General features: G+C 37.9%; 2 protein-coding genes across 3 annotated transcripts in view; one reads left to right on the top strand and one right to left on the bottom strand.

The window, feature by feature from the left end:
* Window positions 1-16,267, bottom strand: part of TET1 (tet methylcytosine dioxygenase 1) — a 646,721-nt gene that overhangs the window by 122,337 nt on the left and 508,117 nt on the right. The window lies entirely within an intron of this gene.
* Window positions 903-16,267, top strand: part of SLC25A16 (solute carrier family 25 member 16) — a 30,222-nt gene continuing 14,857 nt past the window's right edge. The window contains exons 1-4 of one of the 2 annotated variants that reach the window (XM_042459370.1): window positions 903-1,132; window positions 4,301-4,393; window positions 11,839-11,972; window positions 14,366-14,429. In XM_042459370.1, the coding sequence (XP_042315304.1) occupies window positions 1,126-1,132; window positions 4,301-4,393; window positions 11,839-11,972; window positions 14,366-14,429 (298 nt within the window). In that variant the 5' untranslated portion in view covers window positions 903-1,125. The remainder of the gene's footprint in view (window positions 1,133-4,300; window positions 4,394-11,838; window positions 11,973-14,365; window positions 14,430-16,267) is intronic. The other variant, XM_042459369.1, reaches the window with a different exon arrangement.

Raw genomic sequence — 16,267 nt, 5'->3', positions numbered from 1 at the left:
CCATGCCTTGTTCTCCTTTGCAATCAGGACACCTGGTCACCCTGGATCAAACTAGATTGGGTTTTTTTGCAGTGCGGATGCAACCCTGGAGATCCCATTGTGGGCCTTAGGTATTGGGATATAAAGGTGCATCTAGGAATAATGCAGTTTGTCACCACATTAACTGCCATGGCTCCATGCTACTGAATCCTGGGATTTGTAGTTTGACGAGATGCCAGAGCTCTTTGGCAGAGAGAAGGCTAAAGACTTGAGAAATTTACAGATCCCAGGATTACATAGGATGGATCTACAGCACTTAAAGGGGTGCCAAACCACATTATTTCTACAGTGAAGAAATCGGTGGTTCTCAAACTTTAATCTTCCAGGTATTTTGGTCTTCAGCTCCCAGAAATCCTGGGAGTTGGCTGGGACTTCTGGGAATTTAGATCCAAAACATCTGGAGCACCAGAATTTGTAAATGTAGAGATAGTTGCAAGGTAAGGCTTGAGTCTATTCAAGCACAGTTGGCCCTCCCTATCCACGGATCCTTTATCCATGGATTCAGCCATCCACGGCTTGAACATGTTATATATATTTGTTGTAGTGGTATGCCTTTAAGTCATTTCTGACTTATGGTGCCCCTAAGGTGAACCTATTATGAGGTTTTCTTGGCATGTTTCTTCAGAGCGAGTTTGCCATTGCCATCCTCTGAGGCTGAGACTGTGTGACCTGCTCAAAGTCGGCCTGTAGATTTACACGGCCGAGCTGTATGTATGTGGAAATATGTTTCTGTGTCTGTGTATGTATTTTCCAAAATGCAAGCCTTGATTTTCCCATCTTATAAAAGGGACGCCATTTTACTATGCTGTTGTATTTAGTGGGACTTCAGCATCCACAGATTTTGTTATCTATGTGGGTCCTGGAACCAAAACCTATAATCAAAGGACCCAATGTACCTGCTGCTTTAACATTTTTTTAGCTTCTTCAGGATTCAGCTGAGGCATGGTTTGCCTCGTAAAGAAGAATCCCTGACTAGAACAGAGAGGCCAAATGAAGGAGAGAGCACAGTTCTTGTGCCTTGGATAATCCTTGTGAGGTACTGTAGAAGGAAATAATGTCCAGCAGCAGCTTCTGTTCTACTCAGCTATGAAAGGTGACCAACTTAGAGAAACAAATCATAGTTTTAGTTTTTGTGGGGTTTTCGGGCTATGTGGCCATGTTTTGGAAAAGTTTATTCCTGACATTTGCCAGCATCTGTCACCATTATCACCACACAGATTAACATGTAAATCACTTCCTCTCAACCAAGGGTCACACACATATATATATATACATACACACATGCACACACCACTCACTTCTATGCTAGCATTCTCTGAAGATGCCAGCCACAGATACTGGTGAAATATTAGGATTAAATTCTTCCAGAACACAGCCACATAGCCCCCCAAAACCACAAAAAAAATATGGATTCCAGCCATGAAAGCCTTAGGCTTCACATGAATCCTGATTTTGCTTTTATTATTCAGGACATGAATCTGCTCTTTCTGTTTCTGCCCTGACCTTTTATTAAATATGATCACGGACTGTCTAGAGTAAATGACGAACTGGTGAGTTATCCTCCTTAGGGTAGAACAAGTTGTCCTCCTTTTGTTCCTCCTTAGTGGAGAACAAAATCATTATGGCATAAGCACTTGTCGGCAGCTTTTTGAAGGTAGTACATGTCTCATAATAGTTCCATATACTTACCTATAACCTACATATGAAAGGGGTGTGTTTACTACCGGCTGAAATCTTGAACCAGGAAAAGAGTTATAAGAGCTTTTAGAACAGCTCTTGGTTTGTGCCAAAAAATTGCTCTGATAAACAAAAGGCTGCACATAGCCTGTTACTGAAAAAATTAGACACAAGATTGCTACTGAATCAATGTGGAAGGGAAGCACAAATTAGTTTGAAATGATGGGTGTAAAGTCATAGGAGAAGAATTGAGAGCTTAATATTGTGTCCTTCCAAGATTTCACATAGTTTGTAATTAGTTCAGTACATACATAATATTGACTATGAGCTTGAAGAATATTGTACAGATGCTACGTATGCTGCTGTGGAGACAATTAAGTGTTTCAATATTGTTGCTATAGACATTAGCTGAAAGATAAACCATGCTATAGAAGTTATAGTGTCTGTTGAGATCTCTGGCATAATTTGACTGGAAAATAAAACTTATTCAAATTTCCAGAATGGAAAGACTGAAATTGATGAGCTTTACTGTACTTAGGTGGCAGGCATTTTTTCCAGAGGTGTAGAAGCTGGGTAGTGTAGGGAGCTGCATATTTGGAAGAACCAGGAGCCTGTTGAAAATTGGTTGCTGAATCACAGGCTCAGGTTCCAGAAGAGTGGCTCTCTAGCACTACATATTATTTATCCTGTAAGACTCCTTGTTGTTTTCACTCGCCCAGGAATGTTAAGTCTTTTACACTTTGGAGGAAAGATGAGGAAGTTATGAAATCCCTTTCAAAGATAAGGGGTTTTGTTGGAAATCACAAAAGACACAGTCTGTTGTAAGTGCTTCCTGTCCAGAACAGGATATTTAGTACATTCGTTATACATACTGGCCAAGATCAGTGGCGTACCTCAGTATCCATTGCTAGTGGATACTGTACTTTCTTTCCCTTCCTCTCTAGCTCCAGCCTTCCATGGCTTCAAAAACCCCCTGCTTCCTAGCCCTTTAGATGGTTTTTTGGCATGCACAGGAGAGCTGCAGCCACAGGAAAATATGACTGATTCTTGGGGAATCAACATTGGATCCTGACCATTACATTTTTTAAAAAGGTGGGAACAGGGCATGGAATGTTGAGTCATTCATAGTTCATCTTAAAATATAAAATACTATGTTTAAATAACTAGATGTTTTGAGTATGGGAAAAGTATTACTATTCTGCAGCGTGTAATCATAAACCTTCTATTAATGGTTCAATTTTTACAGTCCAAATACCTGTGATTATAACTTTCAAAAGTGCCCATGTTACAAAGCAACTGATATGGATATTAATGTTAACATGATAGTACAGCCATCCACTATCAATTTCTTTTGGAAAAATAACTATTTGTTGTGTGCTTTCAAATAATTTATGACTTATGGTGACCATAAGGTTCTTATCACAGGGTATTCTTGGCGAGATTTGTTCAGAGGGGGTTTGCCCTTGCGTTCATCCAAGACTGCAAGGATGTGATTTGTCCAGTGGGTTTCTGTGGCCAAACAGGGGTTCAAACCCTGGACTCCCAGTGTCCTGATCCAATACTTAAACCACTACTGCACCTTGGCTCTCTCTGTATCAACCTAAAATACACAAAATACCCACATGGCTAGAGGGAAAAGGGGCCTGCCTGTATGAATGTCTCCAACAACACCTGAACTGAGAACAGCAGCATCTTCAAAATGCAGACTTGTGACTAACATTGTCATATATTTTTCCTCCAGTGTGATTTTTAACATTTATGTCTGATGAAGAAGCCAGTGGAACTTCAAAAGCTTGGAACATGTTTTGTGCATTTTGGTTGGCCCCATAAAAATATCACTATTTTGTGAATTTCGGATGATATTGGATTTTGCTACGCGGCCAACAGGGCCACTTACTACCCCTGGATATCTATATCAGGCCTGTAATCTTTAGTGAAACAATGTATAAAATATACCATCATTATGGAGGATAGGATGAGTTTGAGAGTACTGTAATGACTTGCCATAGGGTTGAACTTTAGGATTGCTAAATGAGCAGAAGAAAAAGTAGGCTTACCTGCTCCCATGCATTTTACCAGACTTTGTGGAAGTCAGTGGTGACATTTTTTATGGCAAGGTAACCGTGATTATTTGTAGATTAAGGTGGTGTTGAAAGGCATGGGCAAGAGGGCTGATAACAAAGTTAGTGACCTGGCTTCAAATCAGGAATGCCTTGCTCCTGCTTTTAGATACTAGACTAGGGTCTAATCTTTGAAAGGTCAGTCTCTTAAAACTGATTTAGAAAGACCTTTGAACAAGGACAGGACCATGTTGGAGAAGGACAGGATCATGCCCTGAAAAGTAATTTTGCAGTTTCTGTGAGCTGAAACTTTTTCTTATTATGTATTCCACTTTATCAGAGGTTAAGTAAATACAGGAGTATTTTGCCAACAAAGGTCATAACCACTGACTGAAGAGAATCATGCTTACCAGGTGTGGGCTGAACTTCAAACAGATAAAGTTTTAAAAATAACTCTTGCAGAATGTTTTATAATAGGATATTTCACATCTAGTAATTAGTGTTCATTTTTGTCTGTTTGATAGGTGTTGCAGGATGTTGTGCCAAAACAACAATTGCACCATTGGATCGGGTAAAGATTTTATTGCAAGCTCATAACCATCATTATAAACATCTAGGTAAGACAACTGCTGTATCTTTGTGGAACCTAATGCAATTTGTATTATGTGTAAAGGTTGCAGACTTCATTTCGAAGAATCAGAGATGGGCAATAACTTTTATTAATGACTACTAAATTGTTTCAAAAGTGGTGCATAAATGGTGTAAACCTTTGAGTTCTTTAGAATTTATTACAGTACAAAAATTAGGGGACAAGGAAAATGTCAAGTTGTTCTGTTTTCAGCAAATGCATTAATTCAAGACTTAATTGTGTTTAGATGTTGTGATATTCTCTCTAAAGTTCACTTCTGAATGACAATATTGGCATAAAAAGAGCACTGTGTTCACAGCTAAACAATAGGGTGAGCATAACAGTCTAATTATTCCTAATCTTGAATGACTGCACATGTAATTGCCAGTGAATCCATGTGGGAAAGAACTCCAAATGTTGTTTAAATGATAATACAGTGACTACCACTAAAAATTGACATTTATAGATGCTTGAGTTCCTTAAAACTATTGGAGGGGGACTAATTGTTGTATGCTGATCAGCCTTTTCTAGGATTCCTCTTTGAACCCAAAGATGAATGAGGTGATGAGATGAACCTCTTAATCTTAACTATATGTTTGTATAATGTAATGCTGATATTGTGACTCACCTGCGTTCATTTGAAACCCACCTGCTGAATACTATTGATGTAGAGTACAAACAATGGGTACCATAGATGTAGTTCTCCATGTTTCCGTTTCAGTGTAATGTGTATGTGCAGATGTTGCCCAGACTCACTGTTACTGAATGCTGTAGTGATGTATCTAAGTCACATTGATCTGAATGTCCCTTATTCATATAGAAGTGGATACAGTCTGCATCTATGGATTTAAGCACCCATGGCTTGAAAATACCCCCCCATCCCCCCATTTTGATTTTGCCATTTTATATAAATAACACCATTTACTATGCCATTGTATATAATAGTACTTGAGCATCCAGTGATTTTGGTATCCACAAGGAGGGTAGGGGGTCCTGGAACCAAACCTCAACGGATACCAAGGGCCCACTGTAAAGGGTTGCAGTCTAATTCCTAAAGCCTGCTTTAGGAATACAATTGTCTGCGGAATAAATTCTCCTTCCTTAATCATAATTCACCATCTTTGTGTTAAGTCCTCTTGTACTTTTGAATTTCTTTCTAGAATTTAAACTGTCTTCCACAATCTGTATTTTAATCATCCATGCACCCATGCTCCTCTTTCACCTCCTTCTATCCTTCCTAATGTTTCCTTGTTCTTTTTTGTTTTTGTTTTAACACTTGTGTGTGTCCGTTTGACCATAGCACTTCTAAATTTATAGTTATTATCTTCCCAGCTGCTATCATCATCTTCCATCACATCAGTTTATTCTTCTCTTCATGCATTTCTCTCTGTTTGTTTTCAGCAAACGACTCTCTTCCCCATACTTTAAAAACAAACACACATGTGCTGTTCTGACCCTTCATAAAATATAAAACATTTACTGGCAGTGTATCTGTAGACTACAATTTTAGGAGTTGTGGAGTCATAGATTTCAGCCAGAGGAACACAAAGTTGGAAACCTGGCGGTAAAATACTTGAACTTCAGTATTTCCTGAAACAGGGATATATCCTCAAAAATTAGAATCGAAGTCTCAAAATGCTTCACGTCAAAGTAGTTTGAATGAATACACCTCCTGCCCCATGTCTGAAGCAAGTAAAAGAACATCAGATATTCATTCATTTGGTTCATAAAGTCTTCTACTAACTACTCTGTTTGACATTAACAAAATGAAATCTTTTTGAGAGCTCTTCTTTAGTTCTCCAGTTCATCTCTTCCAAAATTTACATTGGCTTATAGTAATCTGCAGTAACCTTGTCTATTTTGGGAAACAGTTAAATAAATAAAATGGATTGCACTGACTAAAGCAAACAAGACAGTGATAGATAAAGATCCAACACTTAGAGGAATGGAGATAAGTCTATTTCCAAAGAAAGAATTAGTGTATTTTGTAATAGTGTTTGGTGACTTCTGTCTGGAAGGAAACAGTATTTTGCTGGGAGTTAGGAGATGCTAAGTAATTGCAGTTATACTGTTTAATTTTGTATGCACAACACTGTTGATAAAGAGCCAAATCCTTCAATACAATTGTAAACTAAGGATCTCATTCTTTATCAATACAGGTTGAGTCTGCAGATTCATCCACACTGTAAAAATAATCCAGTTTGACACCATTTTAATTGCCATGGCTGTGTTATAGAATTCTGGGAATTGTAGTTCTGTGAAACATTTAGCCTTCTCGATCAAAGAACTTTTGTGCCTTAACAAACTACAGTTCCCAGAATTCAGTAGCATTGAATCATGGCAGTTAAAGTAGTGTCAAACTGGATTATTTCTGTATGTGGATGCAGCCTCCCTTATCCAAAATTCCGAAATACTCCAAAACCAAAACGTTTTTCATGGTTGACTGAGACATGACAACTTTGCTTTCTGATGGTTCATTGTACACAGACCTTGTTTCATGCTCAAAATTATTTTAAAAACTGTATAAAATTGCTTTCAGGCTATGTGTATAAGGTGTATTAAAACATAAATGAGTTTTGTATTTAGACTTGGGTCCCATCTCCAAGATATCTCATTGTGCACATACAGTATATGCAAATACAGACATTCCAAAATGCAAAAAATCTGTGGTCCCAAGCATTTTGGATAAGGGATACTCAACCTGTAATGCTTTACTTTTACAGAATTATGCAGTACAGTTCCTAATAGGAATCACCAGATCATTTATTCCAAGTCTTCAAGAGTGGCTACCCTTTCCTTGGTGAGCAATCCACCACCTTACAACACAGGGGTGAAATATAGTATCTTCTTATGCCACATGCTACTGTCATGTCTGGCATGGAATTGAAAAGAGGTGGAGACATCCCCAGTGCTGTAACATATTGAGCTTTTTAGTACCCAACTAAATGCCTGTCTGTCTTCAGCTCCAGGCTGGAGAGAAAGTGGGACTGAGGATCTGGTCCATGGGTATCAGAAGTGTTCCAAGTATGGAGAGAAGAAGGACAGAAAATAACTTTTGAACAATGGAGGCAAAAGGCTTTGGATCAGTTCTGCCAACCCATGCCAAAACAAACTCTTGTTTTTCTCTGGCTTTTAAAGGAAAACTATAACTGTCTTTTGAGGCTGTGAGTGGCACAGGGGTTGTGAGCACAGGCCAAAAGGCCCATGTTCACCCCAGCCTGGCATTGTCCTGGCTGGATGATGCAGGCCATTAGTCCTGGGCCAGGATCAGCCAGACTGAATGCCAATCTGGCAGTCCCAGATCAACCCCAGCCCAAAGGGCCTTTAACGTAGGCTAAAAAGATAGTCTGTTTGTGGTGGAGTTTGCTGGAAATTCTGCTGTGACACCTGGCAGACTGCACAGGCCCTTGTGCCCCTTACCACCTGCTGCCACTATTTGCATCTGCTCTGAAGGCCCCTGCTGTAGCCAGTGACATTGGAAGGGGGCGCCTGGCCACATGGGAGTATCCAGGTGCCCATTTCCACCCTTGCAGGCTGCAGCAAAGGCCTTCAGGGCACACATGATGGCAATGGTAGGTAAGGGGCATACAGCAGCAGCAGATCCATGGTGTAGAATTCTGGGAACTGGCTTGGTTTGGAACCACAGGCAAGATACCATGGGGTTAGCCTGTTGCATCCTGCCTATATGTTTAGGTCCATAGTTTCTCAGAGTAAATTGATTACTTGCTACCTAAAGAAGCTCCAGTTAGCCCCTCCAGTCTGAAGTTTGGTGCTACAGTTAGAGGGGAAAATGTTTTCTGATTGCCAGAGTGATTGATTTCTTTTGCCCTTTTCTCCAGCTCTGCTGGATCTACGTATCATTGGTTGTTAATGTTTCTTCCTCCTGTCTTATTTCCTCCTGTTTCTGAGTCTAAGAAGTGGCCTCTGGCCACTTTGAGGATGTGGCGTTCAGATGATGCATGCCCCCCAAAGCATCTGGAAGCTGCTCCAATGTCGTGATATAGTCTTTTGGACTGGATCAAAAAGGAGCTGGAATAATCTGGGTCCTGGTGATGGCCAGATTGAGACCGTGGTGGTGGTCCACTTTTGTAGCAGGCCCTGCAGTTGCCGCAGCCCCCATACGGTTGCGGCTGGAGCAGCCTCTGGCCACTTCTGACTGGCCATCTGCTCCACTCCTAGGCCTGCTGGGTGTCCAGTGTTTTCTGCATATACGTTAAATAGGATGATAGTATGCAACCTTGCCTGAATCATTTGCCTGTTGGGAACCATTCATTTTCTTCATACTGACTTCTGATGGCAGCCTCTTGGCCTGAGGATAAGTTAACATTCCACATATTTTGATGATCTGTGCAGTCAACGGCTTTGCCATAGTGACACACATGTGCAGATTTTCTTTTGGAATTCTCTTGTGTATGTCATTATCCAACGTATGTTGGTAACGTGATCCCTTGTACCTCTTCCTTTCCTGAAACCAGCTTATACCTCTGGCATTTCTCTAGTTACAGTATATGGTAAGAGTCTTTGCTGCAAAATTTTGAGCATGACTTTGCCTGCATGGGAGATTAGTGCAATGGTCATGTAGTTACTGCAGTCTCTTGTGTCTTCTTTTTCCAATCTGTGGGCCACTGCTATGTTTCCCATATTTTTTGATACATTTTAGTTAGTAAACTAACTTGATTCTGCCTCTGTGGCTTATAGCATTTCTGTTGATATGTCAACTGTTCCTGGTGTTTTATTTTTCCCAGTTGCTTTGAGTGCTGCCTTAACTTAACTTTCCAAAAGTTGGAGTTCATCTTCATATGTTTCTTCTTCCCATGTTTCATTTATCTTTTCACATTTTTTTCACATATCCTTTCATATGCCTATATCAACTAAAAATGAAATATTTTCTTTGGGAACATGGTGGTTCTTGTTCAAATTAGTATAATTTGAGTAAGATGTATTTCATCAGGTGATTGTCTATTCACAAAAGTACATTTTGTCTGTTAAAGTCAACCATTTCAAAGTTACCCTTGCTGCATTCTATTGAAAAGATACCCCTACTCTTTCTCCCCTGTGCTATTACAGAGAATGAATATCAAATTTCTTTAATTTGATTTTAGCCTTCTGAGTTTATATTTGTTTCAGATATATAAAAAATTCCACCTAAATCTGTCCCTGAATGAAACGTGTTATACAAAGTAGGTGAGGCATGGTAAATATCAGCATGGTCTGTTTTGAGCAAAGTTCTCCTTAACTGTTTGTAAATCCATTTCCTCTTCAATGATCTGATTTCCCCACTACTGACACTTCCCCCCTCCTTGATTTGCATCTGAGACCTGTCTTTCTTCTCCACTTTTCCTTATATTTATTTGTATCCCACTTCCCCCCAAAAGTGGGACTCAAAGTGACTCACAATTTAAAAGAATAATACAATTAAACACATAAAAGGGAACATAAAATAGTACTAAACTATTTACAGTATTAAAACAATTCATCCTCAAATTAAAATAATAAAATGCAATTAATAATTTTACCCAACTCTCTAGAAATACAATAGATATCATTGTATGTCTGTATGCCTCCTGCTTACAGTCACATTGTAGTTTCTGTTGACTCTCTTATCTGTCCCTTTTTCATTGTTCACTCTTGACGTTTCAACCTCCTATCAAGAAAACTTTCTCTTAATACAAATTGTTTATTGTGGTTGCTCTCCTATCTTCTTGTTCTCCCTGTTCCAGCTGTTCTTCAGACTCTGTCCTTCATCTACTTTGAACCTTGTTTCAATTCCCCATAATCTTATTTATTTCAACTTGTTTATCTCGTCTTTCCTTGCTTTGTTGGTTTGCTCTTGCTTGTCTTCTTCCTGGGGCTGTTTTTAACATTTTAAAATCCACTTCTTCACCCCTTCTTCTCTTTGACCTCTTTCACTTTCTCATGGTCAATTCCTTTCTCCTTCCCTCCTATTTCTAGTAATTTTCTTGTTAATTTTTTCTCTCTTATTCCTAAGGTATTTAGGTACTTATTATTTTTCAAGTTTATTTATATAGCGCTGTACAATTTACACGACGCTTTAGATAATCATACAAAGAAGGTAAAAATAGTCTTGCAGCAGTTAAAATATAAAATAACAAAGCATACAATTTTAAAATAAAATTAACCCTCAAGTAACTCTAAAACTGTGAACTATGGAGCAGCAATTTACTCTTAATCTAACCTGTCTGGATATCAGGCTGAGATCTGAAATGCGTCCATAAACAAGAATGTTTTCAGTTCAGATTTAAAATGTGGTAAACGTTTTTTCCCCCAAGCAGTACAGATGTTGACCTGAACTTTGTAGTGAATATAAGAATAGAATTCAGAAAAGAATGTATGTTTTCCTGACCTAAGCATTGGTTTTAGATTGATTCAAACAATGCAACAAACCATCAGTTTGGACTATCCTTGGTTTGAAACTTAAACCCTGGTCTAGGCCTCCAAACCTATAGACAGTGCTGTAGATCGACCTGTGTCCATTTTATTAGTGCAAATGCTTCTGGAGGTTTTGGAGCATTATAATTTTTTTAAAATTAGACATTATGTCAGATAGTAGTTCAACTAAAGTGAATTGTTTTAAATCAGCAAGCGTGTAGGTTTTAAATGTATTTTTGTCCTTTTTTTAAAGGGATTTATCATTTTATTGATATTTTTGTTAAAAAGTTAAATATAGAAGCATACATCTTTATGCACCCTGGTTAGCAAAAACAATGACTGAAGACTCACTTCAGGTCATTAACTTCAGTTACAAAGTGTGGACTGTTGTTAGCTTATGGCTGTAGTTCCTCAGGAGAGACAAGCAGGAATACTAGGTTTGGAGATTAAAATATACCAATTACTGACAGAAGTCAATGGTTGTTTAATCACTCCAGCTTAAAGCTTGAGCAGTCAGTCAGCATTCATGAGCACACTGCTTGTAAGTTATTAAGTCATGGTTCCCCAAGCGTATCCTGACATGTGAACTGGACTGTGGTACAAATTATGGCTGAATCTTTAGTAGCATATGTTTCTTAAGCATCTACATCATATGTACATAACTTCCAGATATAAATTACTGTAAGAATTATATATTGAAATGTAAGTAATATATGTTGACATGTTGCATTATGTAGCATAAGCCACTGTATTCATTATTAATCTTTGTGCTTATTTACTTGTGCAAACTGATTTAAGATTGGATTCTGTGTTACATTGAAAGTCTTCAGAATTTTGGTATACAATTTCTTTGAGTTTTTTCAAAATTGTAGTTCAAGCTAATTATGTATAACTGAAATGTCTTAATTTCTGACAATTAAAACTTTTTTAGTTTTTTGAAACTTAGTGGCATTACCATGTTAATAGAATTTTACAGGTCTAAATGGATTAGTTAGTAATACTTGAGTTAATACCTCTTAAATGTGCATTTTATGTTGCTAACAGGTGTAATTTCTACATTATGTGCTGTACCAAAAAAGGAGGGTTACCTAGGATTGTATAAAGGAAATGGAGCAATGATGATTAGAATCTTTCCATACGGTGCAATTCAGTTTACATCGTTTGGCCAATATAAAAAGGTAATTCGATTTAATACTTTCTTTATTTATATTTCAAATGGTGATTTAAAACATATATAATGACTTTAACAAATCATTCTGTAGTAATTACCAGTTGCCTCAACCTTTTCCCAAAATGTCCACTAAATTATGCATTCCTAACCTGTATTTATATTTATGAGAAAGTAAATCTTGCAATGAGAAAAAAGGCTTTAAAAGTTCTACAACTAATCTAAATCCATCTAAGTAAGTATTTTCCAATATCCTCACACAGCTGATATTTTTTTTTACATTTTGCAAGTCCAATTAAAAACAAAACCAGAGGGTGAATACATTTACAGGAGGGTAAATAAATTAAAATGAATTCAAACAAAACAGTATTTGATAGACACTGTATGAATGAGAGCTGGACAGTGGGGTTATCTGCTCAATGTAATCTTTGCATACTCTTGAAAGAGCAAGTTCGCTCACACATAATTCCCCGAATAGGAGCCCTCCAGTACTATGTAGCATAAAGGGGGAAGTTTCAAGAAAGAAGGTAAAGCTATAAAAGTTACCCTTTCTTCTTCTTTTTTTGCCCTCATCCTAAAATATTACTCCTACCTCTCAGAGCCCTGAGCAGAACTACAGAACTGCTATTCTGAATTAGCTAGGTCCTATTGGGGAGGCTGGAGATGTATTACAAAACTTTAGTCTCTTTTACTCTACCCAGTTACAGCACTATGATTCCACCTCAGCTACTATAGCTGCATCCTGTGAAATCTTGGATTTTATTGTTTGGAGAGGTAGTAGTATTCTCTGGCAGTATTCTCTTGATTTCCTACTGTGACTCCATGGCAGTTACGGTAGTGCCCAAGTACTGATATTGTGTAGTGTGAGACAGATCAGTTAGTCCTCACTTATATAAATTTGTTAATTGCTAAAAATGTTTAATATTTTTTAATATCAGCTGTTCTTATTTTATGGCTACTAAATTCTTAATCTTAATAATGTAACAAGCAAATAAGTATCTTGCATTTCATTTTCTATCCCACGAACACACCAACATTCATAAACTTGTCTCATATATAAATTACAGAATCTGCTTGTCAGCTGTTCTCACTTTTGAGTAAAGGGTCGTTGACTGAATATGCAAATAGAAGCACTTTTTACAAAGTGTTCATCTTGAATTCTTACCCTATTGTCTGGGAGAATTAAATACTCATCTTCTGACTCCTTACTTTGTTTTACTTTCTCTAGTATCCATTCTTGTAGGGGTATTGATATACAACATTGTGATATGTGAATTCCCAACATTTCTAATTTTGATTCTTTATGGCCAAGATCCAGTTTTATCTAGTACATACATTAAAATCTCCCCCTGGTCTTGGCAGTGCCTGGAAATTGACTCCAGAGGATGACCATGTGGGGTTTTCCACTAATCCTTCCCATGCCAACAATTTTGAGGGCTTCCTCTTCTCCCTACCACTGAAACCAGTGTGAGTACCTCCTCCTATCCCACACTATGTCCACCAACTGGGGATATCTCCTAGATGCCTTTGTAGTTCCTGTGGAACACAGGACCCCCATGAAAGTGGAAAAAACTAAAACATTTTTTTTAAAAAAAATCTGAGACAACACCTCTCTAGGCTTCTCTAGATCCTTCAGCCCAACTCTGTAGTCAACATCTGCCGGAAGTTGCCCAATAGAGTTGTGCTGGGAAATCTACAAATGCCCAGAGACGTGTTCTCTCTAGGAATCACTAGGTCCTCCAGCACAAGATAGAGTCATGCTGGAGGACTTATAGAGAGCATATTAAGCAAATCCATGAATAATTTAATCCTCAAAAATGAAAGCGATAAGTGTCAAGGGCCAACTGTACTCTTCAGCAGGCAGAGAAAGTAAGGTCCTTGTGGCTCCTTCTTATTTGAGTGAAAGATCAGTCCAATCAACGACCTGATTTATTCCTGGCTGTGGGTGTGATGGGGAGGAATATGCTAATACTCTTTAGTCCTTTGGCCTCCCTTTCTACAGTATTAAAATAATGTATTGTAATAAATTTATAATTAAAGTAATGAATTTATATTTTATTATAAATTTAAAATTTATACATTATGATTGCTAGGTTTATCTCATTGTTTCCCAGTCTTGGTTGAAGTGCACACTGACTTGTGGCCAATATGTGGCCTAGAAAGCTGTTGCACTGTGCATTTCAGGAGTACGTGTCTGATTCCTGTACAATTCACCTACATAGATAGACATATCTTCTGCTTGTTGAAAATAATGGTATGATTTTAAAGCTGTATTATGGTTTGTTCTTAAAATGTGGTTGGAAATGCTAAGCCATTGTTTGTACTTTCATTGTGCAGTAGAATCAAATTCATTTAAGTAAACTAAGGAACATTTTTTATGTTGGTCATTTGATATTTTTATAGATTATTAAACAGAAGCTTGGCATTTCTGGGCATATTCATCGGTTGATGGCTGGATCTATGGCAGGTATTTATTTCTTCTGTACACTTTTTGTGTCCTTTGCTTGTCAATTTGTATTCCTGTCCCAGTCAATTAACACCTGGGCTACAGGTAGTCTTTCTTTTTAATAATATAAAAGGTAATAGAATAGATGGTGTTTATTAGAATTCAAAATGTTTACACAATCAGAGAAGCATAACAGTGGTTGAATAAACTGGAACTTGGGAGATGTCTCACTCTTATTACTGGCTATATAGCAGGTGTAGGAACAGTGTGCTGTTCCAGATATTGCTGGACTACAACTCCACTAGCCCTAGTTAGCATAGTCAGTGATGAAGAATGCTGGGAGTGATAGTTGAACAACATCTAGAAGACTGCATATTTTCCACTCCTAGGGTGTAGGAAGGAGGAAGAATCCATCAGAAATAGGACCCTGTTCTCATCCGTGACCACCTACATGTCTCTGAGAAGCCTTCTAGTATACTTTGTTATTGTTGTTGTGTGCCTTCAAGTCATTTCCAACCTTCGGTGACCCTAAAGAGAATGTATCACAGGGTTTTCTTCTCAAGATTTGTTTAGAGGCTTTGCCTTTACTTTCTTCTGAGGCTGAGAGAGGATGACATGCTCAAAATCATTCAGTGGGTTTCCATGTCTGAGCAGGGATTGGAACCCTGGTCTCCACAGTCGTAATGTTCACACCACTGCTCTATGCTGGCACTCTTCTAACATGCTGCACATTGCCATATAATGAGGAAGGATTTGCTGCAATTAGTACGTTGCAATAACAAAAATATGACATTTTTAGTAGTGGACTTAGGACAATGTTTCATTTGTGTTAACTTTGAATTGTGAGAGGAATAGCTCTCCATGGCATTCAAGACTTCTTAAGCACCAGAAATAAGATTTGTGAATGGTTCTAAGGTGCATTTTAAATGCTTCTAGATGAGTGGAGTGAAATCTTCGGCTAGACTGACTTTCTTTTCTATATAGAATACAAAAGGCCAATACACAACAGTAGTTTCCTGAGAAACTACATACTTATGTCTTTGAAACTGTGTAGACTAAGGAAAAGAGACAAATAAAAGGATAAAAAATACACAAGAGGAGGAAGTTAAAGGAAAAGAGAACTGGAGATTCACTGCACAACCAAAACAAAAGCAGACCATCCTGAACAATAATTGTACTTTCTTAATAAGAAATAGTGGTAGTACACTAGTGCAAATTGAGAACAGGTGCATTAGAGGTAGAATGTGAACAGTTTTCCCATTTCTGCATAGAGCTTAAGAGTGGTTGTGGCATGGTATGTAATATGAAAGTAAAATTAAAGGAGATTGAAACTTGCAAACAGTGTTCTAAGTGTGATCTGGAGATTTATTTATTTTTTAGCCAGTCTTATCTGCCAATGTAATTTGAGTATTAAAATCACTGAGAAATGTTGACAAAAGCTTCCCTAGTGCTTGGAAGATCCTCCACAAACAGGGCACATATGAGGAGTATACCGTATAGGGAAAATACCATGAAAAATCTATTGTAATGCGTCCTTTGGAGATGGCAGTGTTAAATGCTATGGTGGTGACTCTCAGCTTTGGATTTCCTGAGTCTTGTGTAATTCAAATCTCTGTGGTAAGCACTCTATTGGTGGGTAATTGCCTGACAGTTTCCTCTGAGGAAAAAAACACAAATAGTCTAAAGCAGAGGGGAAAAACATAATTTCAACTGTTTAAAAACAAGTGCTTTTCCTTGACCATTCCCATAGGAAGACATTTTAAGAACAAAGGAATTTAAGTTTTAAAAATAATAAAAAAATACAGAAAAAACTCGCCCAACTTTTTTCCTGGAAAAAATTATGAAACAGTAAATATAAG

The sequence above is a fragment of the Sceloporus undulatus genome, chromosome 3, assembly GCF_019175285.1.
Source record: "Sceloporus undulatus isolate JIND9_A2432 ecotype Alabama chromosome 3, SceUnd_v1.1, whole genome shotgun sequence".
Classification (NCBI taxonomy): domain Eukaryota; kingdom Metazoa; phylum Chordata; class Lepidosauria; order Squamata; family Phrynosomatidae; genus Sceloporus; species Sceloporus undulatus.
This window is presented reverse-complemented; position numbering and strand designations above follow the sequence as displayed.